Source organism: Asterias amurensis, chromosome 2 (genome assembly GCF_032118995.1).
Source record: "Asterias amurensis chromosome 2, ASM3211899v1".
Classification (NCBI taxonomy): Eukaryota; Metazoa; Echinodermata; class Asteroidea; order Forcipulatida; family Asteriidae; genus Asterias; species Asterias amurensis.
This window is the reverse complement of record NC_092649.1, coordinates 19,769,958-19,794,707: the sequence shown is the minus strand read 5'-3', so window position 1 is coordinate 19,794,707 and position 24,750 is coordinate 19,769,958. Positions and strand designations below refer to the sequence as shown.

Here is a 24,750-nt window from a genome sequence, read left to right as displayed (position 1 = left end):
GGTGCCTGCAGATTGTGCCGCATGTTTGTAACGTTACATGGTGCTATGTAAATAAAGGGGTCCTATTTTGAGCATAGCTCTGCATGCTTTGTAGAGAGAAGAGTAGCACTTTGAGACGCCTTTTGGACGGTATGCTGTTTTCATTATAGTCATTATTAATGCTGGGGTGTCGTGGCCGAGCAGTCTAGGACAGTGGACTCAAGCTCTGTAATATACAGAAAGTGGGTTCGAATCCTGGCCTGGTCAGTAACGACACCTGAGCACAGAACAAGACAAAAGCAAGGCACTTTATCATAATTGCTTCTCCAAGAGTAGAAATGGGTACCGGCGAGAGGTTGGGGAATAAGCTGCAATGGATTTTCATCTTGTCCGGGGAGAAAAATTATTCTTAGACATTTAATGCCAATGAAACTGGATATAATCACCGACCCGAGCCCAATTTCATAGATCTGCTTAAGAAGAACATGTTGCTAAACAATTATCTGCCAAGCAGAAATTAGCATGATACCAGCCACAAACTGTATATGTGATATGGTAGTTTAGCTGGCAACTTTATTCTGTTAAGCAGAATTTTGTTATGCTTGGCTACTTTTTGTGCTTAAGCAGCTCTATGAAACTGGGCCCCTATGATTTGGCTAGGGACAGACTTTACTAATTATTACTAATATATTCTCTGTTTTTTTTTAGTATTAAAGGAACACGTTAGTATTAAAGGAACACCGTTTTTTATAAAATGCATATGGTTGGAAAGATGTTTTAAAAGTAGAATACAATGATCCACACAAGTTTGCCTCGAAATTGCGTGGTTTTCCTTCTACTGTGCGAACTAACATGGTCGGCCATTTATGGGAGTCAAAATTTTGACCCCCATAAATGGCCGACGTGTTAGTCGACAAGGTAAAAGGGAAACCACGCAATTTCGAGGCATGTTTGTGTGGATCATTGTATTCTACTTTTACAACATCTTTCTACCCATATGCATTTTATAAAAAACGGTTACAAACGCTTTTCAAAGACCAACTCGACCGATCCAAGGCAACGTGTTCCTTTAATGATTGGTTCTTTATGGGGAAATTGGGAAGGACTTGACAGCAATGCTCTCTATGGAACATTCATCCGTACCACGTCGGATACGGAAAAACCCGTCCTCTCCCCAACTTTCCCCCCAGCTGTTCTTCACAGTCCAGAATTTCTCTCCAGTCTTAGGATCAGCACCGTAACCCACTACCAAAACGGCATGATTTGTAAGCTCAAAAGGGTCGAATCCTGGGACGCCATCTTCAAGAGCGACATGGTGGTATATCCCGCCAGAATACGACTCAAAATCGTTGTAAACCTCAAACGAGACTGAGACTGGTCCGTTCTTAACCAACTCGATGCGCATCAGTTCCTCGTTGCAACCACCGTAGAACCCACCGACGTACGCGTAGTTTGTTGCGTAGATACGCTTGCAAGAGTTTTTCTTGCAGGTGCTGTCTTGTCCATGGTAAGGATAGCAGGACTCTTCAGTCAGTCCAAAATCCTCGGCGTATTTTCCGGCGATGAGGTACGGGAAACCCCCTTCACAACCTGTGAATTAGTAAAACATGTAGTATTTCATTACAGGCTGTTGCTATGTTTTTGAAAGGGCAAGGGCACCAAGGCATTTTCTCCCTAGTGAAGGGCACCCTATGAGGAAACTGCAGATTTCTACTATAGCATTTCAAGAGCACCAGGGCAATGACCAGGGGACATGGAGGCAATCGCCTTCGTTGTCTCCGTGAAGTATCAGGCCTGTCATTAACAATAACATATAATATCAATGTAAAATAGCACATGTATATACCAATATGGTACTCAAGGTGCTTGAACAAGCAAAAATATTTTAAAGACAGGGCTTTGTAACTTTGGAGTTATGAGACCAATTTATGTAAAAATTTGAAAATCACAGAGCAATTTTTTCAGGAGATTGGCGTAAATTCTTTGTACATGTACATGTTAAACTAATTATCAAGAGTTTGTTATACACTCATTTCTCAAAAAAAATACAACACCCCAGCAAGTAATATTTTCAGAGAAGCTTTCTACCATCATTATCTTCAGACCATGTAAGTTTAACGTTTTGTGTTTGGTATCATACAAATAGTTTGGTATCATACAAATAGTACTCAAACCCTTTAAGACTTCTTAGTAAAGAATACGATAAATAACTGAATGAAGACCAACCTTGCGAGTATTCGCTGCAGGACACAATATCCTGAGTAGATAGAATTGTCGTCTTGGTGTTATTAGTAGCGATGCGTAGACGCGCTTCGATCATTCCTAGAGACCCAAATGCGTAGCAGCTTCCACACGCTCCCTGGTCCCTTACAGGCGTTACGAAATTCTGCCCGTTGACGTTGCGCCAATCAAAGGAAGATGGCAGGTTACTCGCAACCTTTCTTATTTCTTCTGTTACTGGGGCAGGTCTCGGCTTCCTGAAATGGCAAATAGTCAACAAACGATTTGTCATTACTGTGTGTTAAGTTGGCTGAGTGGTTTCTTCCTCCCGCCTTTCACCTCTACGAACCCTGGTTCGAATCTCAACTCATAACTGTCGATAGCTCTCCTTGCAAATGGATTGGCTTTCAGTCCCTACCCAATCGCCTGCTTTTCCACATTTTTGGGAAAATAGATACACACCGAGAAGTCTCCCCAATTCCGAAAATCTACTCCAAGTTCTTAAAAGAATAAAATCTATCTGGCAAATAGATAGGATAGGAACACAGTGCTACCACAAACCATATTGATACCTCACCAGCATGCAATGCCTCAAATCCCATAGACCATAATGACAATACATGTTTAAATCTAGGCTACCAAAACTTTCTTAGGGGCAACTAAAATCCACATCTACAAGCCTGGTGGGCTACTTTACAAAAAGGTTTTAGCGCTAGGCATGGTACACGATTAGGAAACTTGATAACGCACATGGCCAACTTTGATGCTCGACCCCCTCTCCTTCGCAGCATTTCTTCAATTGTCATCTTCTCATATTCCGGGTAAACTCCAGCTTTCCAAGAATTCTGGGCAGTGTTGATCTTTTCAATGAAGGCGAAGTCGGTTTTGAACAGTTGCTGGGACAAATCTCTGTAAACAAAAATTGCAAAATCATGAAAATTTATTATAAGTAGTTTCCATATAGATAAAGCACTTTTTGTTTTGTCTTTAGTGTTGCTTAGGAGATGATGCTCTCATTGGCTAGTAGTTTTAGACCCACTGAATATTCAAAACCTTATTTAGAAAGGTACGAGGTAGTATTTGTGTATCGCTGCATGACTATAGTTCTGGGGAAGTGCCAAGGTTAGATAATCTTGGAATAATTTTTGGAAACCTTAAAGGCAGGGTATCAGAAATTTGGTCTCAGTCATACTTTAAGCAGAATCTGTCAGCAGGAAGGGCAGAGACCGGTTTTGTGTGAGCTTAACCAACAACGGTCAAATAAATGAAATCTTTGACAAAGCGTGTCTGATTCACAAAGCAATACTTACTTGGTCGGTTTTCCTGGAGAACTCTTTTCAGCGTGAATTTTTGAGCCCACGTAGCATGCCCAGTCAGTTCCCACTGTATTGTGAGACCACCCAGGACGAGTTTGATCGCATATGCTCCTATTCAAATAAATTACACGCAATGAGAAATCAACAAGGACTGAATGAAATGAGTATTAGTTTCTAGTTTACAATCGATGAATCAGCGCATCGTGGCTGAGTAGACAAGGACTATCGGACTCAAGCTATGGTGTTTCTGATCAGCAGAGTGTGGGTCGAGTCATGGTCGTGACACTTAAAGCAAAAAACATAACCATTATTGCTGCATCCTTTGGATTGGACATAAATTATTTGACTCACCCGGCCCACTGTTTCCACGCGCATTTGGCCTTGAATTTGGCTGCCAGTTTGGTAAAACCCTGCAAGGGTTACCCTGCCCAATACATTAGGCATGGTATAAAGTTTGAATAAAAGTTCAGCAAGTGAAATTCCCTAATATCTTATTCTTGATTCTTGGTGGGGGGGGGGGGAATCTTCAAAAAAAAACGTACTTGACGTCAGTGTACTGGGAAAAGGCAAAATATTTCTTTTCGTTGAGGACAACTTCAAATCCTTGATTGTAAACCATCGTCCAGAATCCTTTATGGCCAGAGGTCAAATCAATCGCAACATCTGGAAACTTGAGGTCGATATGAATCACGTGATCAACTGGCCCTGGAAGACAGAAAAAACGACAAAATGGATTATGAGGCAGGAATCAAAGATGTGAGTTTGGTGCCCTTGAAATGCTCTGGTAGAAATAAACAATTTCCTTGACCGATAATGACAAACTTTGAAAAGGGGTACAGTGCCCCAGTAAATTGGTCTAGATTTGTGTTATTTGTTGCAACTGGTGCCCCACTCATTTTATGCTTGGCAAAGAAATTTACAAAATAATTTTTTTCTGAAATTGGCCATCAGACCATGGAGGTAGAGATGATCAGACTAACCTGGTTTTGTGCAGTTGAGTGTGTTGTCTTCCCCGCCAGCGCTGACTCGAAACTCCCACTGTCCCACTACATCCTCAAAGGTGCAATTGGCCGGAGTATCACACAACACAACGGGCAACAAAGCCAAGATAATGGAAACAAACTTTAAGATCGCCATGATTTGTTGAGGACTGTGTTGTGTACGCAGAAGAAGGCAAGGTGCGGTGTTAAAAACAGTTGTCTAGGAATAGGATATATAGACTCCTCCGTTTTGGCCCTTCGAATTATTATATTAACTTATTGTTTATCACCCGTTGGTCACGGGATTGGGTCACAAACAATTGTCATCAAGTGATCATACCATAATGATAATCAGACCATGATTTATTTGATCAGATACAAACACATCCATCATCCAGGCGAGCACATGATCATGATGAGTCTTTATTATGTTGTTATTGTTGTACTTCCGTCCCAACTTTAGATTTGTCCCAACTGTAGTTGGGACCGAGCCCAACTCGAGTGTTACAGTTAGCTGGGACCAGTCCCAACTGTAGTTGGAACGATTCTTAATTTGGGAAGGAAATGACGAATTTGTTAACAACCTTTACCCAACGTCTGTTTGATGTACAGACTACATAATTACTCCATTTCTATTTGAATTTCATGACTTTTATTGTGGAATTCAGTTCTCAAAGTGCCCTGATAATTCTGTGCGAAATGTTACAATTAGTGACGAATTATGTGTGGGCATGTGGGTGGTAAGCTGAATCTCCGGTAAGCTAAGCCATTTACATACAACGGTCGTTGATAAGTTTTTCCGCAAACAATACATAAAGTTTACCCAGTCATATGACCATTCCAGAATTAGTTAAAACCCATGTAAACCTGATCTCGGGCGGCTCGAATTAGTCTTAGAGGGGAGGGGCGGTTGTATCAGAAATTGAGTCATCTTGTATTTTGCAGTTTTTTGCATTAAGTCTCCTACCAACCCTAAACCAAGAAATATTATAGATAAAATGTTTGTCGGTAATCTTGAACAAGTTTATTGTTTTATCCGAAAACTTGTTTACTTGCGACTTGTATGGGACGCGCGTGAGATGAGAAAAATACAAGATTTCAAAGCAAGGCCCAATTTCATAGAGCTCCTTTAGCCAGAAAATTATATGAACTAAAAAATTATTCTAAGCAAAAACAGGAGGAGCCCAGTCATACGCGGAGCAACAATTCACAACAAGACAACCAGTGGAATTTATCTTCAGTTATTTTGTTTAATTCTAACTATTTTATTTTGTGCGGATTTGGCTTTCCATAGTAGTTGTTTTCAGCATGTCTGTTATCAGACTCTCTCACTCACACACAAACTACGTGGAAAGTGTCTGGTTTCAGCCAATAGTTAAATGACACTTCATTTTATTCAGCTATTATTCACTTCCTAAATACATGAAAAAGTGATAAAAATGGCGTCATTGTTTGTGATCGGGATTATTGGGCTGTTAATTGCCATCGCTGTGACCGTATTCTTTCTCCTAGTTGCGTCTGGTCTATTTCATGAAATAGAAGTTGGTACCAAGAAATCTCCGATATCTAAACTCCGAATTGCGTATAAATTTGCCCGCGGAAGTTACAGCAATGCTGGAAGTTTGTTTACTGAAGTGACAAAGCTTTCCCCAGAAGGTCGGTGCCTCGGTGTTTACTACGATGACCCAAAAAGGGTAAGATTGAAAGACCCGATTGAAACATTTGCATTATTTAACTGCTGACTGTGTGTGTAGGGATAGCAGATTTGTGTTTTAACCAGTGTGACGGTGTGTCTGTGTTTAATTAATAAGAACAAATATTGCTCTGCAACAAGGCAATGTTTTTTACCCGTATTCTGTTCGTGTTCAGTTGTTGTTTACAATTACATTCATTCATCATTCAAAAAATTTCTTTCTTGAAAACTATGTCACTTCAGAGGGAGCCGCTTCTCACAATGGTTTATACTACCAACAGCTCCCCATTACTCGTTACCAAGTAAGGTTTTATACAAACAATTATTTTAAGTAATTACCAATAGTGTCCATTGACTTTAATGTTAATGTGATAACTAGAGCAGGGTTTGAACCTACAATCTTCGGATAACATTAGGGCTAGATCATCACATGGCTCAACTCAAGTAGTAGAGTCTGGCACATGATTCCGGAGGTTGCAGGTTCAAATCCTGATGATTTTTTTTCTTTCTTTGTTCAACCATGGAGCTTTTTGTACTTGGCTCCATAGTTCAACCCTTGAAAAGGAGAATGAACAGAAGTGAAATCTTCAGTTCTGAATCTGAATCTGGTTTATAATATAGTTAGCAAAGCATCACAATGGAAACATCACAGCAATGCTTTGAAATGAAGACAAAGAAGACATTTCAGAAGAAAAAAAAACTATCAGAAAAATTTAGGTAGGGACTCAAAAACCCATCCACATGCAAGGTTCCACTCCTGGTATCGAACCGGGAGCCACCACAGAGGTGAAAGGCAGGGCTCTCCCTAAACCATTAAGCCAACCTGCCCCAGTTAGCCACGTAAAAGAACCAAGTGCACTTTATAAAAAAGAGAAGAGGGTTCACCCTGGTGTTCCTGTTTTTTTTTGGCAGCATATTGTGCCACAACACCTTCTTAACTAACCATTATGGTGCTATGTAACAGGAATAGTTTTCATAATTCCAACATAGTCTAACATACCTTACGGAATGTTGAAGCGCCTTCAGTGTCACTGAGTGACGGATGTGCGCGCTATACTGTATATAAAGTACAGAAGCCACTATTATTATTAGTATTTATTTGTTGTTGATGCAGGTACCCTCAGGGAGTCTGCGCTATATTGTAGGTACTGTCTTGAGTGAAGGAGATCAGGAACCAGACAAGGAGCTAGAGAAAGGATTGATGGATGAAGGCTTCAGCGTCGCTGAACTACCTGAAGTGTCTCATATGGTTTATACTACATTCCCTTACATCACTACGCTTTCTATCTACATTGCTGTGTATCGTGTTTATTCTGCACTGGAGGACTATGTGATGGTAAGAGTAAAAAATAACTTTAAGATGTCGAGATTAAAGGGGCACATTGCCATGCTTGGAAAGATGTTTTTAAAGTAGAAATTAATGATTTACACAGACATTTTCCCTCAAAATGGTGTGGTTTTCCTTTACTCCAAAGGGCCTAATCTAACTGAAGGCAGTGTGCCCAGATATGATGGGGTGTTTTTGTTTGATTGAAAATACTTTGTCTAATTGCCCATCACATGTAAACAATTTTTATGCTTCATCTTTGAAGAACAGCTTTAATTCTTTTCAAAATTTAAAGGTGAGAGGCCATGTATCAATGATAACTAGCCTGAAAGAAAGATTCTGCTAGGGTCAAAACTAACTATTTGTTGCACTGATAGTACATCATACATTTTTAGATGCAATACATAACATGGCAAGGTGTACTCTGTGCAAGTTAATACACTGCCGTGCGCACATCAAGTATACATAGTACATTTTTCACATACCAGAAAGTATATATCATAGATCTCTGAACCATCTCTCTCTGTTAGTGTTACTGATGAATGATTTTAACCTCACAAGAATGGCATTAATAAGAATTCATGTAGACTAAACAAACCTAAAACACATTACTATGAAAGTAACTTGCAGTGCTTTTGAAGCCTTTGGCTTGGAAAGTTTTAGAATTTAAAGCAAACTGTATTTTAATTTATTTCCTTAGATCAAGGTCTTTTCCTTTTCCCCTTGATCTTGTTGAGACTTCCCAACTTCACAGCAAAAAAGTAGCTAAGCACATCAATATTATGCTTACCAGATTCAGGTTACCAGCCAAAGTACCATGTCACCATGTACCATTTCTATCTGGTATCTTGCTCATTTCTGCTATACGGCAGAAAGTTGTTAACCTCTATTTGCTGCTCATTGCAGCTCTATGAAATCGGACACAGTTTGCAACAGTTATTTCTTTTGTTATTTTAGCTATAAAATAAAAGTGAGTCTTGCCCAATATAAACTTTTTAAAGTTTATATTGGGCAAAACCCTTAAAAGGCCCTGCCCTCTGTTGCCCTGGTCCTGGCCTTGGTGCCCTTCAAAGGTTTCCCATCAACTTTAAGATTTTCCAATAATTATAATTATAAAAGCATTTCATCTTTTCTTGGTTGCTTGTACCAGGCTAATGATCTTTGTGCCTACCCATTCATCGAGCTATACGACGGAGGATCCATCCACTTCATGGCACCATTGTCCAAACAGAAGGACTTTTACGTACCTGAGACAGGCGGCGTTGAGATCGGAGAGCTTTCCGCCGGCGAGCTAGACACAGGAGATGAGACCGATGAACAACCAAAGAGCATTAGCCAAGAAGACAACGACGAAAGCCTTCTAAAGACACGACCATCCGGTGAAGATAGTACTAATAGCGATAGTTCATTTGAGCAGCTAGATCCTCCTTCTAACTAAATCTGAAATAAAAAGCTGGATTGACCAATGGATTAATAGGAGACTTTCTTTGACGATAGGTGGCAGCAGACTTACCGGGTAAAGCCACTGTACTCAGAATTATGCGCATGTTCAGAACTACATAAACAATGGAAATTTACCATGTAAGTCTGCTGCCACCTAGCGTTAGAAAGGTTCCCATTGGGATTAGGTAGTGGATGGGGTCTGGGGTTAATAGTTGTAGTTCATTTGAGCAGCTAGATCCTCTTTCTAACTAATTTGAAATAAAGAGCTGGATTGAGAGTTACCATTACCAAGAGCTACCATTGGCTGAGAGTCATGCACAGCACGCACACGTGTGCACTTTTCCCATTCAAAGTTTTACATCAAAGATGGCAGTCAATGACACGTTTTGCAACCCTTCTATGGACTAATTGGCATTAGTTAGTTGTAGTTGGTGGGGTCTTGGGTTAATAGTGATATTTCATTTGAGCAGCTAGATCCTCTTTCTAACTAATCTGAAATAAAAAGCTGGATTGACCAATGGATTACTGGGGATTAGATAGTGGTTGGGGTCTGGGATTAATAGGGTGTCCGAAATGGCTGTAACATTAAAGACTTCTCACAATATTGTTTAGGTTTGAACGACAAACTAGGATATCAACATTCTAAACAGGGTATGCTTTGTATGTGTACTTCTGGCATTTTGAACTAGTGAAATAGTTAGTAAATGTGTTTTAAAAGAAAACAAGCATCAAATCAACCTTGTTTTGAGACAGTTTTATTGCCTTTTTAGTGGAGACTTTGCCTATTTTGGGGGGAATATTTGAAGACCTAAGAAAAAAATCAGTTGTACAACATTTTGGCAGATCAGATGATTTCCTTGTGTTGGGTTTCTAGGCTACAAAACACAGTGTGAAGTCTTGCTGTGCATTGCAATTTCCTAATTCCTGAAACTACTTGTCGGAGTATTTATAGGTCACTTAATCAGGGACCAATTTGGTAGAGCTGCTAGCAGAAATAGCATAACAGGTTGCTGCTAAGCAAAAATGAGCAGGATACCAGTGAGTCTCAAGATGTTTATGTGACAGGGTATTTTGGTTGGTATCCTCAGTCTGTTAGACTTTGTTGTACTTAGTTACTTATTGTGCCTAAGCAACTCTATGAAACATTTTTACTGTTGAACTAGAAATCTATTTCTTGTCCAACCTATTTACAATTTACTAGACGAAAAACAACGACATGTTTTGTTTTAAATGATGCAAAGAGGATAGAATTGGCGGATAAATCTACATTATTAAAGTTAAGAGAAATGTATCAGGGATCGGGTGAAGTGTATATCAAAAGATTTATGGATTATTAAAATATAAAATTCTTTAAAATTATAACTAAACATAGATTTACATTAACATTTAAATGTATGCTACGAATGTCTTGATCAGTGAAAGTTCAGTTTAAAATGTGTGTAATACGCATGTATAATATTACGTTGTACTTCATGTAGCGTTAACAAGTTGGATTCTTTTTATACTAGTTGCAATAATTCTTGTATTGATTACTTTTGGAAATTGAAAAACGATTGTAGTCAGTTTGGTGTTCGATGTTTCTTTTCTCCATTGGTGGCTTTTCTCTGGAGTAACTGATATTTCTTATGTTCTTGCCGCATGGGGAAACTTTTCTTATTCTATTTTCAAGTTAAATATTGCATCCATGCATGATTTTCATGTAATGTTTTGAGGTCATAGGCTCTGATAACTCAACTAAAATGACCAGCACTGTTTGAATAGACTCTTTGCATATTATGATGTCACACTCTTAAAGAGCGCCCTCACTGAGGCAATATAAGACAGAGTGACAGCTGCTCTTAAAGCCATTGGACCCTTTCGGTTCAGAAAAAAAAAAATTCACAGATTTACAAATAACTTACAGGGTTTACAGAAGGCAATGGTGAAAGACCTCTCTTTAAATATTATTCCATGAAATGCTTTACTTTTTGAGAAAACAGCAAAACAATATAAATTCTCGTTGAAGAGAATTACGGATTTATTTTAAACACATGTCATGACACGGCAAAATGCGCGGAAACAAGGGTGGGTTTTTCCGTTGTTTTCTCCCGACTCCGATGACCGATTAAGCCTTAATTTTCACAGGTTTGTTATTTGATATAGAAGTTGTGGTACACAAAGTGTGGGCCTTGGACAACACTGTTTACCGAAAGGGTCCAATGGCTTTAATGCGTAAAAACATGCGTGAGACCTCAGCGTATCAGCAGCGTTGTTCAATATGCAAGGGGTCTTTAACAAGCTCAGGAGCAAATTAAGTGTAAAATGTCACATAATTCAATGTACCCCTCATCCCTAAGTCCCTCCCCCTCCCCTTCTAGTTAAACTTAATAGTCAAATACCATCAACATTAGGGCTGGAGTGCTCATGGGTTAACAGCATTGGCATGTTATCCAGAGGTAATTGGCTCAGATACTGCTCTAGTGAATTTTGTTCTTTGTTCATCCAAAAGTTTGTAAATCTTTGTCAAATTAAGAGAGCCATCTGTTGAGTTTGTAGACGTTCCGTGTAAGTTGGTCCTACAGTCAGTGTCTTATGTACGTGACTGTAGCTCATTGTATTGATGATATTGTTGCCCATTCTTCTGCTTCAGTATTGTAGGAGTTGTCAAGACCTTTACCATCAGGCAGCCATTCTTGTTTTGTTTTTCCTATTCACTCCAGTGCAACCAAATTGAGGCTGGCAGGGCTGAATAGTCTGGTCCCATTTTGGCGTAAAGAGATCTAACACTCCTTATTGGTTACGCACACGGGAGGCTAGACAGAGATGTTAGCTGCCTGTGATAGAGATCTGGGCCAAATTTCATAAAGCTGTGTAGTAGAAAACTATGCTTGGCATGTTCCTTTGCTAAGCAAGCATTGACTGGGTTTCCAGTCACAGCATAGGTGGATGTACGTTATTTTGGCTGGTTACCTATTTTTGCTAATTTCTGTGCTTAGTAAAATTTTGTGCGCTTACATGCTTAATGAAGTTTGGCCCAGCCAGGTTACTGTCTTGCATTATTACTTGTATTGCATTGATTTGAACTGTTACTTAAAATGTTATATAAACATTCTAAAAAGTATTACAATAACATTAAATTAGGGGAACTAGTTTCTGTCAAAATTTTAAATTATCCATTAATTAATGCTTGCGTTTATTTTTCTTTATTAATATTATTTTGAACTGTTTGTTTATTTATTTATTTGTTTATTTATTGAATGAGCTGTTGTGATACTTTGTTTGCAGATTTATTGATTTACCTCAGAGATGTTAATTGCTATGCTAGGACAACAGGGGTGGATTTCACAAAGTGTTTAAGACTAGTCTTTTTTTTCGAGTTAGGTCTAGTTGCTATTCCTAACTTACTCATCCTAACTTAGGACTAGCCTTTAGTTTTTAATATCTCCTAGGACTAGTTAGGACTAGACCTAACTCTGGGTGAAATTGACCCCAGTAAAGATAACTGCCACTCCATCAGCATGACATAGCAACCATCATTATTATTTTATTACTGTTTTCATTAAAATGGTGAAAGTATTTCTGACTGTCCTAACTTTGTAAAATGACGTATCCGTCAGTGAAATATTGATATTGCAAATAAAAGAACGGCGATACCCTATTTTGTCTAAGAATTCTTTTTATTATAAGATTATTGTAAAAAAACCTGGGCCCAATATCATGAAGTCTGTAAGCATACGAAAATTGCTAATCACAGAAAAGTATTGCTTAACAGCAGTAGGTAACCAGCCAAGTTACATTAAGTTTACATTGTTGCCTTAGTAAGAAAAGAACATTTCTCAAGCAGTACTTTCTGCGTAACAGATTTATGAAACTTGACCCAGTAATCTCACTTGTGTATCCCAACATTTATTAATTATTAAAAAAAACACCAAAACATTAACATTTTGGCTCAATGGGTCATCAAAGTTGCTCGAAAATAATGAAAGAAAGCACCCTTTTTGCATATAATTGTGTGTTTTAAGATGCTTGAGAAAGACTTCAAAGGCTTCATGCGTGAAGTCTTTCTCAAAGTCGATTTGTGTGTGTGTAATAATGTCAAGTTCCTTGTCAAAGACCTGAGCCCAATTTCAAAGAAGAATACTATTACTGCGATGCAGCCGATCGACCGTTGCGACGGTCGGTAGAGGGCGCTAGCACGACTTAACGGTGGAGCTCGGGCGGGCGGGGGGGGGGGGTATCTCGGCGCGGTGATCCACCACCGTCAAGTCGTGCTGGCGCCCCCTACCGGTCGATCGGCACCATCGTTACAGTACCGGTCGACCGGTAGGGGGCGCTAGCACGAATTAACGGTGGAGCACTGTGATGGGAAGGGGGGGGGCGTTGGAGTAGCAAAGAGCCGTATGGTCCACCGTTAAGTCGTGCTGGCGCCCCCTACCGGTTGATCGGCACCATCGCTACCTAAACCCAATTCACTAGCTCCTAGTGTCTTCTTGATTTGTGGAAAGTAGGTTGATGATTTTACGTAATAAAAAGCTCTATTCAGATGCTGAATAGTTGGAATTCCAAGGACAATTTAGGAGACTGGCGAAATATAATACCTCTTTCTACTAGAGTACCTTACTTTATTTTGTTTTCTTTTTCTGATTATTATTATTTACAGCTCTCCAGAGCTCTTCTTTTGCCAACTGTTTATAGTAATTAACTTGTGTAGTAATTACCAAAAAGTAAACACCCCATAATTATAAAGATTTTTGGAAATCATTGATGTTCTTAACTTTGAATCAAAATTCCATTCCCAAGTACAATTTTGGCCCAGTGTGATTAATTTACCACTGCAGCTGGTTAGTTCGTGATAATGACTGGCAGAATAAGACGCGATTGAGGGCGCTATATTGTGAGACCACTAATAAAGTTGAGGTCCTGCTCCCAGCCAATCACCGACGTTGCTGTAGTCACTGCATCCACGCACGCGCAGTTGCTTCACTACGTTCCAGGTACATCAAATGAGCAGACGATCACCTGTTGTTGGGTGGAGCTTCGAAAAAGCGCGGTTCAATTCAAGTCACAATTGCATAGTTATTTTTTAAAGGGCACACATTATTGGGCATTCCACATGTTTCAACGTAACAAAGGACTATTCAGACAGGATTAACTCGTGGCTCGTGCACGAATTCAACTCCAGGGACCTACGAAGACAAAGAATGGCTGACCCCATTTCTGTCCCTTGGGAGACATTAGCTTTTTGTGGAACAAAAAGAGTTGCTTAAGCTGCACAGTTAGAGGAAAAAACGCATTGTTTTGGAGTATCTTTTTCAAGAAGAGGAAAGCCACCAAAAAGCCACTGACACTGTATGAACTGCAAGTTGCTTTTTAGTTATGCACGCGACCACGGACCGGCCATGATGTGACTCCACTTCTCTCTACCGGATTTGGACCTCGTGTTTCAGATAAACTTTTGGACAATTTCATTATTTTTGGACCTAAACTTTATTGGCTAACGTCTGACAGCCATTGCAAGAGAAAGTTGTGAGTAATTTTGATGTTGAGCGTGCAACCAGCTTGAACTCCACCGAGCGGGCACTGACGGAGAAACGCAGGATAGACTTTTTAAAGATGGACCCGCTCTGGTGTTGAGCACTCGTTGGTTTGCGAGCTCCATGAAATTACCTTGGAATCTTGCAGAATTGGACATGAAATGACTTTGAACTGAACTAATTTTCACAAGACAAGTCAACTGTTGGAGTGAAGGACGGGCCTGCTGAAGTATCTTCAATTAACTTGTGTGTTTGGTGTTTTTGTCTGTGGATCTAAGACGTGAAGGAAGGATGTACTCAAGGTAAAGAAAGTCTGTGGACAAGTTATCAAGAAATGTGTTATGAACAGAAACATTGAACTTGAGAGACAGTTAATTAAGTGAGAGACAATGAACTTATGTGGTGTGTGTTTTGTCTATGGATCCATGAAGAAATGTCGTCAAAGGTAAAGATTAAGGCAACCACGGTAAGCGAAGACCTAACCCAATTCCCTCCCAATGATAGCAGGTTTTTTACCTCCCTTCTCATGTACAGGGTTTTCTACGAGTACTTGTTGATGTTGTCAACTAGTTTTCTGTTTTACGAAATTGACGTCTCCTTTCCCCCGGCTGGTCTAAATGGTTCTTGTTTTGGCACAATGGTCGCAGCCATGTGGTGCTTTCCCGGGACTCAATGTCCCAAATCAATTGGACAATTTCTTTGGGTTGTTGGAGCTGCTTTTAGTTGTCATGAATTTCAAACAACACTAAACTATTTTTTAGGTATTTCTGTAAAATTTTCAAAATTGTTTAGGGTCTCAAAACGAAACGTTTATTATTGCTTTGCCACCATGCACGAACATTCCAATACCCTCAACTATTAAAGGTTACTTGAAAAAGAAATCATATAAAAACGTAACTTTATTTCAGGGCTTTACAAAGCCTTGCAAATGTAAGAGGAAAATGTAAAAATGTATCCAGCTAAAATACACCTTGTTTAAAATTCTAATAAAGCTGGAGAGACACAACATGATAAGGTGAAACTACGAGTAAATCTCATTATTGTTCAGCTAACAAGATATTGAACAATTTTTGAGTTCTTGCTTAGACAATGACCCTCATAACTGTAAAAAGTATACCGTAAAGATTAGTCCTACTGAATTACACACTGTTTAAAACGTGTTTTTTAAAGAAAACCCATGAATGTAACAAACGAGATCATTTACGTTGAGCTCTTGCTCAAACAATAATTTGTTTGACCCCGCCCCTTTCTAGAGATGTCCATTAATTGATTGAACCTAGAAATCATAACGAATAGGATTTTCATAAAATAAAAAGAAAATAAATGTAAAACCAAAAAAAATATTGAGCGCAGCGCGCGGCAAGGTATACAAATGAGAAGATACTACAGAGTTCTAGTGTGTTCAACGTCTTTTGATGTCTTCGCCACTGCACTGATGGTGAAAAGCAACTCCATGCCATGATGGTCATCTGAGGTAATTATCATTGGGAAAGTAAGTATATAGCAAGGCCTAGAGATTAAGTTTTAGTCTAGGCTAGGATTTTTTCTCCACTACAGATTCAAGCCATGTTCCTGTTTAGGCAATCTTCACTGACGATGATCTGACTTGATGAGAGATGATTCCAGAAGGAGTAAACACACAACAACAAAGGTCAATGGTTGCAGAAAGGTCAAGTATAAGGTCAAGTATAAAGGTCATGATGGTAAGGTCAAACCAACACTCTAACAAAAAAATTCTTCCGTCCACAGGATTTTAACCACTTTTATCCGCAGCCTAACCAAATTTTATTCACAGCAATCATGTTAACAAAATTCTCCTCCCACAGACAATAATACACATTATTTGTTATCTTCCTTCCTACAGATTGACTGTTTCCTAGTAATCGGAGGTGCCTTGGTAAGACAAACTGGGTCAAATTGATTTGAATTATTTTGTGTGTTCTAATCTTTATTGTTGTGAGTTTGTCTTGCAGGACGGCTGCAGTTTTTCTTCATGGCGACCCAGGTGCGTGTGTGACAATAAAAATGGGTAACGTATGACCATGGCTCCATGGTATGACAAAGATCGAGTGAGCTGAGGTGAAATAATGGTGATTTTTTTGTGTGATTTTTTTTTTTGAAGCAGATGATCGTCGACGTTTTATGACGGATGATCAAAGTGATGTGTGCGTAGCAATTGAGGCTGGTCTGGTAAAGTATCCCGTGAAAACCATTATTATTCATTATCCCCGATGCAAACAATTTGATGCAAAAAGTATTCAAAATATGGTTATTGAAACAAACATTTTGAAAACTTGTCACCAATGAAAATGTCGTCAGTCATCTATCATAAAGACCAACTGTCCGAAATAAAAAACATGTTTTATGTCAAAAAAAGACCATTATTTTAACATAGCGCCCTCATTGTCCATAATGAGGTGAGCGTCAAATAAGGGGGCGTGTCTAAAGTTACTGCAAAAGTTGGGAAATTGTTTATCTGTTTGCATTGGCCCTATTTGTTGCCTGTCACCATGGAGGTAGAACAGCTAATTATTATTTTGAGATAGAGGTTGTCCCTTTATTGAATTTGTGTATTGTTCACAAATCTAGATAAACTTTTTGATATGAAAGAAAACTCTCAAAAATAAATCAACTTTACACTGCCGATCAGCAACGCATAATCAATTGCATTTAGACAGTCACCCATAACAACAGATTTGCCAGTTGTACTCTTCAGTGAGTAAGTCAGGGTGTCTGTCCTGTGTGCAGTATACAATTTTTGTGTGAAAAAGTGTTTATTTTTCTTCACAGGCATTTTTGCGGTTTGTGACAGTCGACTGGATCGGAACAGTAAAGCGATGGATTGACGACATAGCTGAGGACAATGTGCAACCATGGAGCAACCTTCACTAGGATCTGGTAATTATTTTAAATAGTTTATCTCTTCGTTCGTTTATAAAAGTACATCATCAGTCATCACAACAAGTAGTAGGATTGGAAACTTTGCATGATGGATATGCAATCAAAAGAGTGAGACACTGATTCTTTGTGTCTTCACCATGCAAAGTTTACTGAGGATTGCAGAAACACAATGTATCACACATATCAATCTCATGCCATGGACTCTGGAGCGGTTTATTGCTTTGATTAGTTAGACCTACTCAACTCCTACTAGGGCCTACTACTATACTATTACTAGAACTATTTCGGTTTCGTTCCGCTATCGTCTCCCGTAACCTCATATCACAGACGTACATCTCTCACGACAATAACGATACTGGTTCAATGAATTTTGGAATCGCAATTCTCGGGGGTTTTTTCGTTTTGTTTTTTTTATCTCGCCAAAATTAGGCTCTATCTATGTGTCCTTTGAAAAAATTGTTAAAAATTATAAATTCTTACCATAATTCAGTCCCCAACTACTCCGTTTTACCACTACACTACAAATGCCAATTGTCCCTGACCTTGCGCGTATTTTTTTCCTAGGACAATCTGCACACGTTCGTCCTGGAAAGAAAAAATACCCAATCGGTGCTTAGTGTACAAAACATATGGACACGCGTCAATGAGAGTTCCAAGGAAACCATAGAGCTATATATATTGACTAAAGCGCTAACTTGCTCTGCTTTTTGAAGCCACCCTGGGCGCAGACATGTTTGATGTGTTGCGTGAATTCAGAATTTTAAGAGAACACACATTGCTGCGATTATTTTACATTCGGCGTGTGCGCTTACGTACGCAACTGTCCACTCGCGTACGTCCGCGCTACGAAAACCGTAACTTCGACTTGATTGCCGTACTAAAATTGCAGTTTGTGCGCTGATCAGCAGATTGTGCGTTCACATTTACTGCATTTTTTGCTTTGATGGCACATAAAAAAGAACAAGCGCACTATCATGCAAATAGCAGTACAATTGCCGTACAAAATTTCAAGCTTTTGTATTGGTTTGTACATAAACATGGATGTGCCCACACGGCTTCAAAACCTTAGAGCGTGTATAACGGGGTGTTAGCGCTAGTCAATATATATAGCTCTATGAAAGAAACATAGAGCCTAATTTTGGCGAAAAAAAAGAAAAAGAAAAAAAAGAAAAGATTTGCGAATCCAAAATTCATTGAACCAGTATCGTTATTGTCGTGAAAGATGTACGCCTATGAGGTTACAGGATACGATAGTGGAACGAAACCGAAATAGTTCTAGGAGTAGATTAGACCCAGTTCTCACTCTCCTCATTAACTGGGGCGCTGTGTTAGCATGGTACATGATGTTAGCCCAGGTTAGGGGGCTGTATTCCTTTTTTTGAAATTTTGACATTATCGGTCATATAGTAAGTACAGTAGTAGTAGGCCTGGGCGAATTATTCGAATATCCGGTTAATGGCAAATAGGTTTTCCTATCCGTAACCGCGAATGCCTTTTTTTTCTTAACCGGATATCCGCATAGGGCGCAAATACCTGTGTACAAACCGGATAATTCTGTAATAACAACCGAGTAACCGGATATTCTTTAACTATCCGAATATCCGCGGACGTCGGGCGACAACGGATATAAATGTTTCGTCTGAATCCTTATGAAACTTCTGTTAAGACAGCATAAAACAGTATAAATTAAGTATTTTACTATGCTCACCTCCGTGAAGAGTTAAAACAATGACATTTCTGACGTAATTTGTCCAAAGATTACACAAGTTTTCCTTCACGTAGAGTCAATCACGATCAAAAGAAAAAGCAAATCGCCATCTTTAAATTAGATCCGGTCATTTTTATGAATGAACCGAGTGACACTGTCTTAAATAATATCAATCCGCCCATAAGATCTCATTCACAAACGAACAGTGCCCTCTATTGGAAAAAAAAAAAATTTCTTTTTATATATTTTTTTAAATAGCGCCCTCTCGTGGCGAAAAAAATTATTCGAGTATCCGGTTAATTTCGGATAGTTGGCCAGCGGTATCCGAATAACAAAATTTCACTATTCGCCCAGCACTAAGTAGTATGACCGGTAATGTCAAAATTTCAAAAAAGGAATACAGCGTAAGCTTGGGCGATATCACGATATTATCGAATATCGGGATATTAACTTGGAAACGATTTCGATATCGGATGGATTTGGTTTTAATCGAAATATCGATATATCGCGATATATCGCGATATATCGCGATAATCGCGATATATCGATATATCGATTAAATATCGCGATGTATTTGCTAGCTGAGACATCTTGCACCCCATAGGTTTGGAGTAAAACCAGAAGAATAGGTCATTAAAACACCTCTCTTATGCTATGACTGTCTCTCTACAACTTTCACTTGGAGTTTTAAGACTGATTATGTCAAATTTCATTAATCGCGATTATATCGAATATCGCGATATATTGTCGGCGATATATCGTGAATAAAATAAATCGATATCGCCCAAGCTTAATACAGCGCCCCAGTTACTGGGTCTACTCCATGATCTGTTCTGAATCTGAGCTGTGGTGGTTCTTAAAACTAAAACCAGTGATCAGTTTAAAATAACTCAAATATAAATCACCAATTCTTTTCACAATCACAGACCACCCACACTGCAGCTTTATGACATAAAAACATGGATGTCAGACAACTCGTCCATTTTCAGACAATTCGATGGTTGAGACAGCTCAACCATTCGGACAACTCGGACAAGTCGATGGTTAAACGGTCAACCTCAGTACTGACATGTTTACACATTTTTCCTATAAATCCTAACCCTAACCCGCAACTCACCCCCCCCCCCCACCCCCACCCTTCCCGGCCCTTTGCGCCCTGTGCTGAGACCCCCGTCATGGCCATCTGTTGACTTGTCTTGGTCCTAAGTCGAGTTGTCTGGCAGTGGCAGTTGAAAAAACTGTCAGTCGAGTTGTCCAAATGGTCGAGCTGTCTCAACCGTCGAGTTGTCCGAACAGTCAAATTGTCAGACGGACGGGTTGTCTGAACAGCGAAAACATTTAAGTGAGACTCAAATTAAGACTTTTAGGAATTTTGTTATTACATGATGATTGATGAGGTCAAACCTCCCTTGGATTATTCTTTTTTGACAGGCATGACAGGTTGTAGTGTTTCCTACTGTCCAACAGTGTCTGGCAGTTCAACTATGAGACTGACATGATAGATGGATGAATATGACATGTGTTGCACTTGATGAACACAAACAACACGCGAAGAAGAACTACAAGGTTTGCTCCGCTATTATCTCAACAAATCACATGTAGGGTCATCATGTGCAATTCCTATTTAAAACCTTTTGCTCTTCACATTTATGTACCTTCAGTTTTGTTAGAAGCCGGATCTCCCCAAAATTAGGCACTACATGTATATGTTCTTTGTACTCTCATTGAGCTCAGCGTGGGTCCAGAAAATCCACTCCACCAACAAAATTTTAAAAACCAATAATGTGCGCCGCCGTTATAACTTTTTTTTTCCTGGAGTTACTGAAAATATAGAGCATCTGCGTCCCTTGATCCAACTAGGCTTTTGGCCTTGATGGATATGGGCTGCAGAAGTGCTATATTTTTCCTTGTTCAACTTGCGCATGTGTAACAAAAACCTGTCGCAACATTAAAGGGACATGTTGCCTTGGATTGGGCAAATGGTCTATGAAAAGCGTTTGAAACGGCTTGTTATGAAATGCTTTATGGTTAGAAAGATGTTTTAAAGGTAGAATATAATAATCCCCACAAATGTGCCTCGAGATTGCATGGTTTTCCTTATGAACACGATGGGCCAATTTGTGGAGTCAAATGTTTGACTTCACAAAATGGCCCACTGTGTTAGTAAAAAGGAAAACCATGCACTTTTGAGTCATATTTGTGAAAAACTTTGCTTAGTAAATTAGGTGACCAGCCAGAATACCATACAGCTGCCATTGCTGTGACTGGTACCCCTGGTCATTTCTTGCTTAGTGCAAAAATTTGCTTAGCAGAATTTTCTGCTCAACAGCTTTATGCCATCAGACCAACGAGGGTGGTATGTAGACTTGAGAGCTATGATTGTGCCAGCTGACAAATTTGCGATGATTCTTTAACCCTTTCTGTCGGTCCCCAGCCCTTCAACGAAAAGGGTTATGATCAACGCACTGTAGACTGACAAGCTCAAGAAAAACAACTTGAGAACCAAACTATAAAATCACTCCGATAAAGAGTAGACAATTTGTTATATAAATACATTCAGAGTGAAAATGTAGCTTTTTGTATACAACATCCAAATTTATTGTGGATTTTCCCAGCCAATTTCAATGAAAATTCATTTAATTTTACACCCGGCTCATTCAATTTTCGTTTTAACAATGAATTATCTGTTGTTGTATCAGCATTCAACAGTTAATGGGGTGATTCGATTTCTTTTTCTCCATTGATCTTGAGACTTTCACTAATCTGGGCCCAACTTCATAGCGCTGCCTCTGAGGCACAAAAAGTAGCTAAGCACTTCAACATTATGCTTACCAGATTCAGGTTACCAGCCAAATTACCGTGTCACATGTACCATCTTGCTCATTTCTGCTGAGCAGCTATTTCTTTTGCCTTTTTTGAGCAATGGAATAATAACAAGTCTACTCTTGTCCAACATCAACTTTAAATAACAGGCCTGGCATTACATGCATGCCTTGGAGGCCACGCCCTCCATTGCCCCTGGCCCCTGGCCTTGGTGCACCTCAAAAGTTTCCCATTGACTTTAAGATTTTCCAATGGAAGTGCCCTTTGCAAAATGAAAATGGTCTTGCCCTTTCAACATGTTCAAAGATGAAATTCAAGTCCAGCTTTATTTTCTCAAAGCAACATACCTAATAATAATTAAAAAAGCATTTCTTTTCTTGGATGTTTGTACCAGGATAATGATCTTTGTGCCTACCCATTCATCGAGCTGTACGACGGAGGATCCATCCACTTCATGGCACCACTGTCCTAACAGAAGGACTTCTTTGTACCTGAGACAGGCGGCTTTGAGATCAGAGAGCTATTCGCCGGCGTGCTATACCCAGGATATGAGACGTATTAGCCAAGAAGACAACGACGCAAGCCTCCTAAAGACACGACCATCCGGTGAAGATAGTACTAATAGCGATAGTTCATTTGAGAAGCTAGATCCTCCTTCTAACTAAATCTGAAATAAAAAGCTGGATTGACCAATAGATGGATTGCAATAGATGCCATCGGTCGCCATCTGTGATGAATTGTGCGCGCGTGAAGAGCTACCATTGGCTGAGAGTCACGCACAGCACGCACACGTGTGCACTTTTCCCATTCAAAGTTTGACATCAAAGATGGCAGTCAATGACACGTTTTGCAACCCTTCTATGGACTAATTGGCATTAGTTAGTTGTAGTTGGTGGGGTCTTGGGTTAATAGTGATATTTCATTTGAGCAGTTAAATCTTCCTTCATACTACTCTGAAATAAAAAGCTGGATTGACAAATGGATTAATTGGGATTAGATAGTGGGTGGGGTCTGGGATTAATTGGGTGTCCGAAATGGCTGTAAAAGTTAAAGACTTCTCGCAATATTGTTTAGGTTTGAACGACAAACTAGGATATCCTAATTCTAAACAGGGTCTACTTTGTATGTGTACTTCTGGCATTTTGAGCTTACCATAAAAAAATAGTAATTGCAAATGTGTTTTAGCAGAAAACAAGCAAAGAATCGACCTTGTTTTGAGACAGTTTTATTTCCTTTGTAGGATCGGTAAGAATAGTGTGACATTGTTTAATTTTGTAAAGCTACATGTAAGTGATTATGAAGATCGTACTGGATCCATTTTTTCTGCGAAATATTTCCGTCTGAAATAAAGTCATATTTGTGAAAAATCTATCTGAAAATCTACAAAATTGCAATACCTTATTTCAGTTGTTGCATCCAAAATTACATGCTGAAAACTGACATGGGTTTTCACTATTTTCTCCCGACTCACACCATCACAGTATAAGCCAAAATATTCACAGTTTTGTTGTTATGGTTGATCACACAAAACATGAATGCTGTGTGCGATTTTGTTGTCAGCTCTACCAATCCTGTATAATTTCACAAAGAGTTTAGCCCTAGTGTTTTCTCGAGTTAGGTCGAATTGCCAGTTCTACCTTGCTCATCCTAACTTGAACTAGCAGTTATTAGTATACACCTATTGACTGGCAATGAGGTAACTAGTATACGTCTTTTCCCCCGAGGGACTTTGAGTGACCAGAAGATGGACCTATTTTCCGAAGCCGAAGGCCGAGGGAAATAGGCCCCTCTTCTGGTCACTCACTTAGGACTAGCCTTTAGTTTTTAATATCTCCTACGACCAGTTAGGACTAGTCCTAACCAGTTAGGACTAGTCCTAACTCTTTGTGAAATCGACCCCAGTAATGATAACTGCCACTCCATCAGCAGGACATAGTAACCATCATTATTATTATTTTATTACTGTTTTCATTCAAATGGTGAAAGTATTCCTGACTGGCTTAACTTTGTAAAATGACCTGTCAGTGAAATATTGATATTGCAAATAAAAGAAACAGCGAGACACTATTTTGTCTATGAATTCTATTATTTTAAGATTGTTTTATCTTACTAAAGGCAGTGTATACTTTTGTTGTTGTCAAAAACCTAGACCCAATTTTATGAAGCCTGTAAGCATAAAAAATTGCAAGCACAGAAAAGTATTGCTTAAATGCAGTGGACACTATTGGTAATTTCTCAAAATAATTATTAGCATAAAACCTTACTTGGTAACGAGTAAATAGGGGAGTTGTTGAAAGTATAAAACATTGTGAGAAACGGCTCCCCTCTAAAGTATGTAGTTTTTGAGATGAGAAGTAGTTTTCAACGATTTTGATTTTGGGACCTCGGAATTAGAATTTTGAGGTCTCAAAGTAAAGCATCTGAAAACACAACTTAGTGTGACAAGGATGTTTTTTCTTTCATTATTATCTTGCAACATAAAAGACCAATTGAGTTAAAATGTTCACAGGTTTGATACACCAAGTGAGAAGACTGGTCTTTGACAATTACCAAGAGTGTCCAGTGTCTTTAAAGAGAATGGTAAAGAACCGCATTCACTTTAAAATGCAATAAGGAAAATGAGGGGAAAACTATTAAAACAATTTAGGAAAAAGGGTTCTATATTTCGAAGTGTCCATCTTACGTCTGTCAATTTGTTTTATTAAATGTATTGGACTTGCATTATTTGTTAATAGCCTCGAGAGGTTTCAAAATAATCAAGGAAACACATTTATGGAATCACTAAACAAATGCATGTCTAAAATTCCAATAAAAGAAAAATATAGGTTACCAGCCAAGTTACATTAA

At 39.0% G+C, this 24,750-nt stretch overlaps 2 protein-coding genes and 1 long non-coding RNA gene across 4 annotated transcripts; 2 read left to right on the top strand and 1 right to left on the bottom strand.

Moving 5' to 3' along the window:
* Positions 1 to 91: 91 nt before the first annotated feature.
* LOC139952285 (dipeptidyl peptidase 1-like) lies at positions 92 to 4,939 on the bottom strand. Its single transcript, XM_071951371.1, has 6 exons — positions 4,496 to 4,939; positions 4,058 to 4,220; positions 3,510 to 3,626; positions 2,950 to 3,108; positions 2,206 to 2,456; positions 92 to 1,569 (listed from the first exon to the last, which is right to left on the bottom strand). The coding sequence occupies exons 1-6, from the start codon at positions 4,650 to 4,652 to the stop codon at positions 1,064 to 1,066; spliced, it is 1,353 nt and encodes a 450-aa protein (XP_071807472.1). The 5' UTR covers positions 4,653 to 4,939; the 3' UTR covers positions 92 to 1,063.
* A 910-nt stretch (positions 4,940 to 5,849) lies between these two features.
* On the top strand, positions 5,850 to 12,589 carry LOC139952259 (testis-expressed protein 264-like). Its single transcript, XM_071951338.1, has 3 exons — positions 5,850 to 6,189; positions 7,303 to 7,524; positions 8,666 to 12,589. The coding sequence occupies exons 1-3, from the start codon at positions 5,935 to 5,937 to the stop codon at positions 8,951 to 8,953; spliced, it is 765 nt and encodes a 254-aa protein (XP_071807439.1). The 5' UTR covers positions 5,850 to 5,934; the 3' UTR covers positions 8,954 to 12,589.
* Positions 12,590 to 16,908: 4,319 nt separating this feature from the next.
* Positions 16,909 to 23,970, top strand: LOC139954123 (uncharacterized). 2 transcript variants are annotated; one of them, XR_011788051.1, is made up of 4 exons: positions 16,909 to 16,987; positions 17,262 to 17,369; positions 20,512 to 20,646; positions 22,298 to 23,970. It is a non-coding gene; the product is annotated as an uncharacterized lncRNA (long non-coding RNA). The 2 variants fall into 2 exon arrangements; XR_011788050.1 differs by lacking the exon at positions 16,909 to 16,987 and having other exon boundaries at positions 17,186 to 17,369.
* The last annotated feature ends 780 nt before the right edge of the window (positions 23,971 to 24,750 follow it).

Excerpts from the sequence above, each read along its gene's own strand:
- LOC139952259 (XM_071951338.1), top strand. The coding sequence starts at position 5,935 with ATGGCGTCATTGTTTGTGATCGGGATTATTGGGCTGTTAATTGCCATC. Across the intron at positions 6,190-7,302 it reads ACTACGATGACCCAAAAAGG|GTACCCTCAGGGAGTCTGCG; the intron begins GTAAGATTGAAA and ends TTGTTGATGCAG. Across the intron at positions 7,525-8,665 it reads CACTGGAGGACTATGTGATG|GCTAATGATCTTTGTGCCTA; the intron begins GTAAGAGTAAAA and ends TGCTTGTACCAG.
- LOC139952285 (XM_071951371.1), bottom strand. The coding sequence starts at position 4,652 with ATGGCGATCTTAAAGTTTGTTTCCATTATCTTGGCTTTGTTGCCCGTT. Across the intron at positions 3,109-3,509 it reads TCTCCAGGAAAACCGACCAA|AGATTTGTCCCAGCAACTGT; the intron begins GTAAGTATTGCT and ends TTTTGTTTACAG. Across the intron at positions 2,457-2,949 it reads CGAGCATCAAAGTTGGCCAT|GAAGCCGAGACCTGCCCCAG; the intron begins GTGCGTTATCAA and ends TTGCCATTTCAG.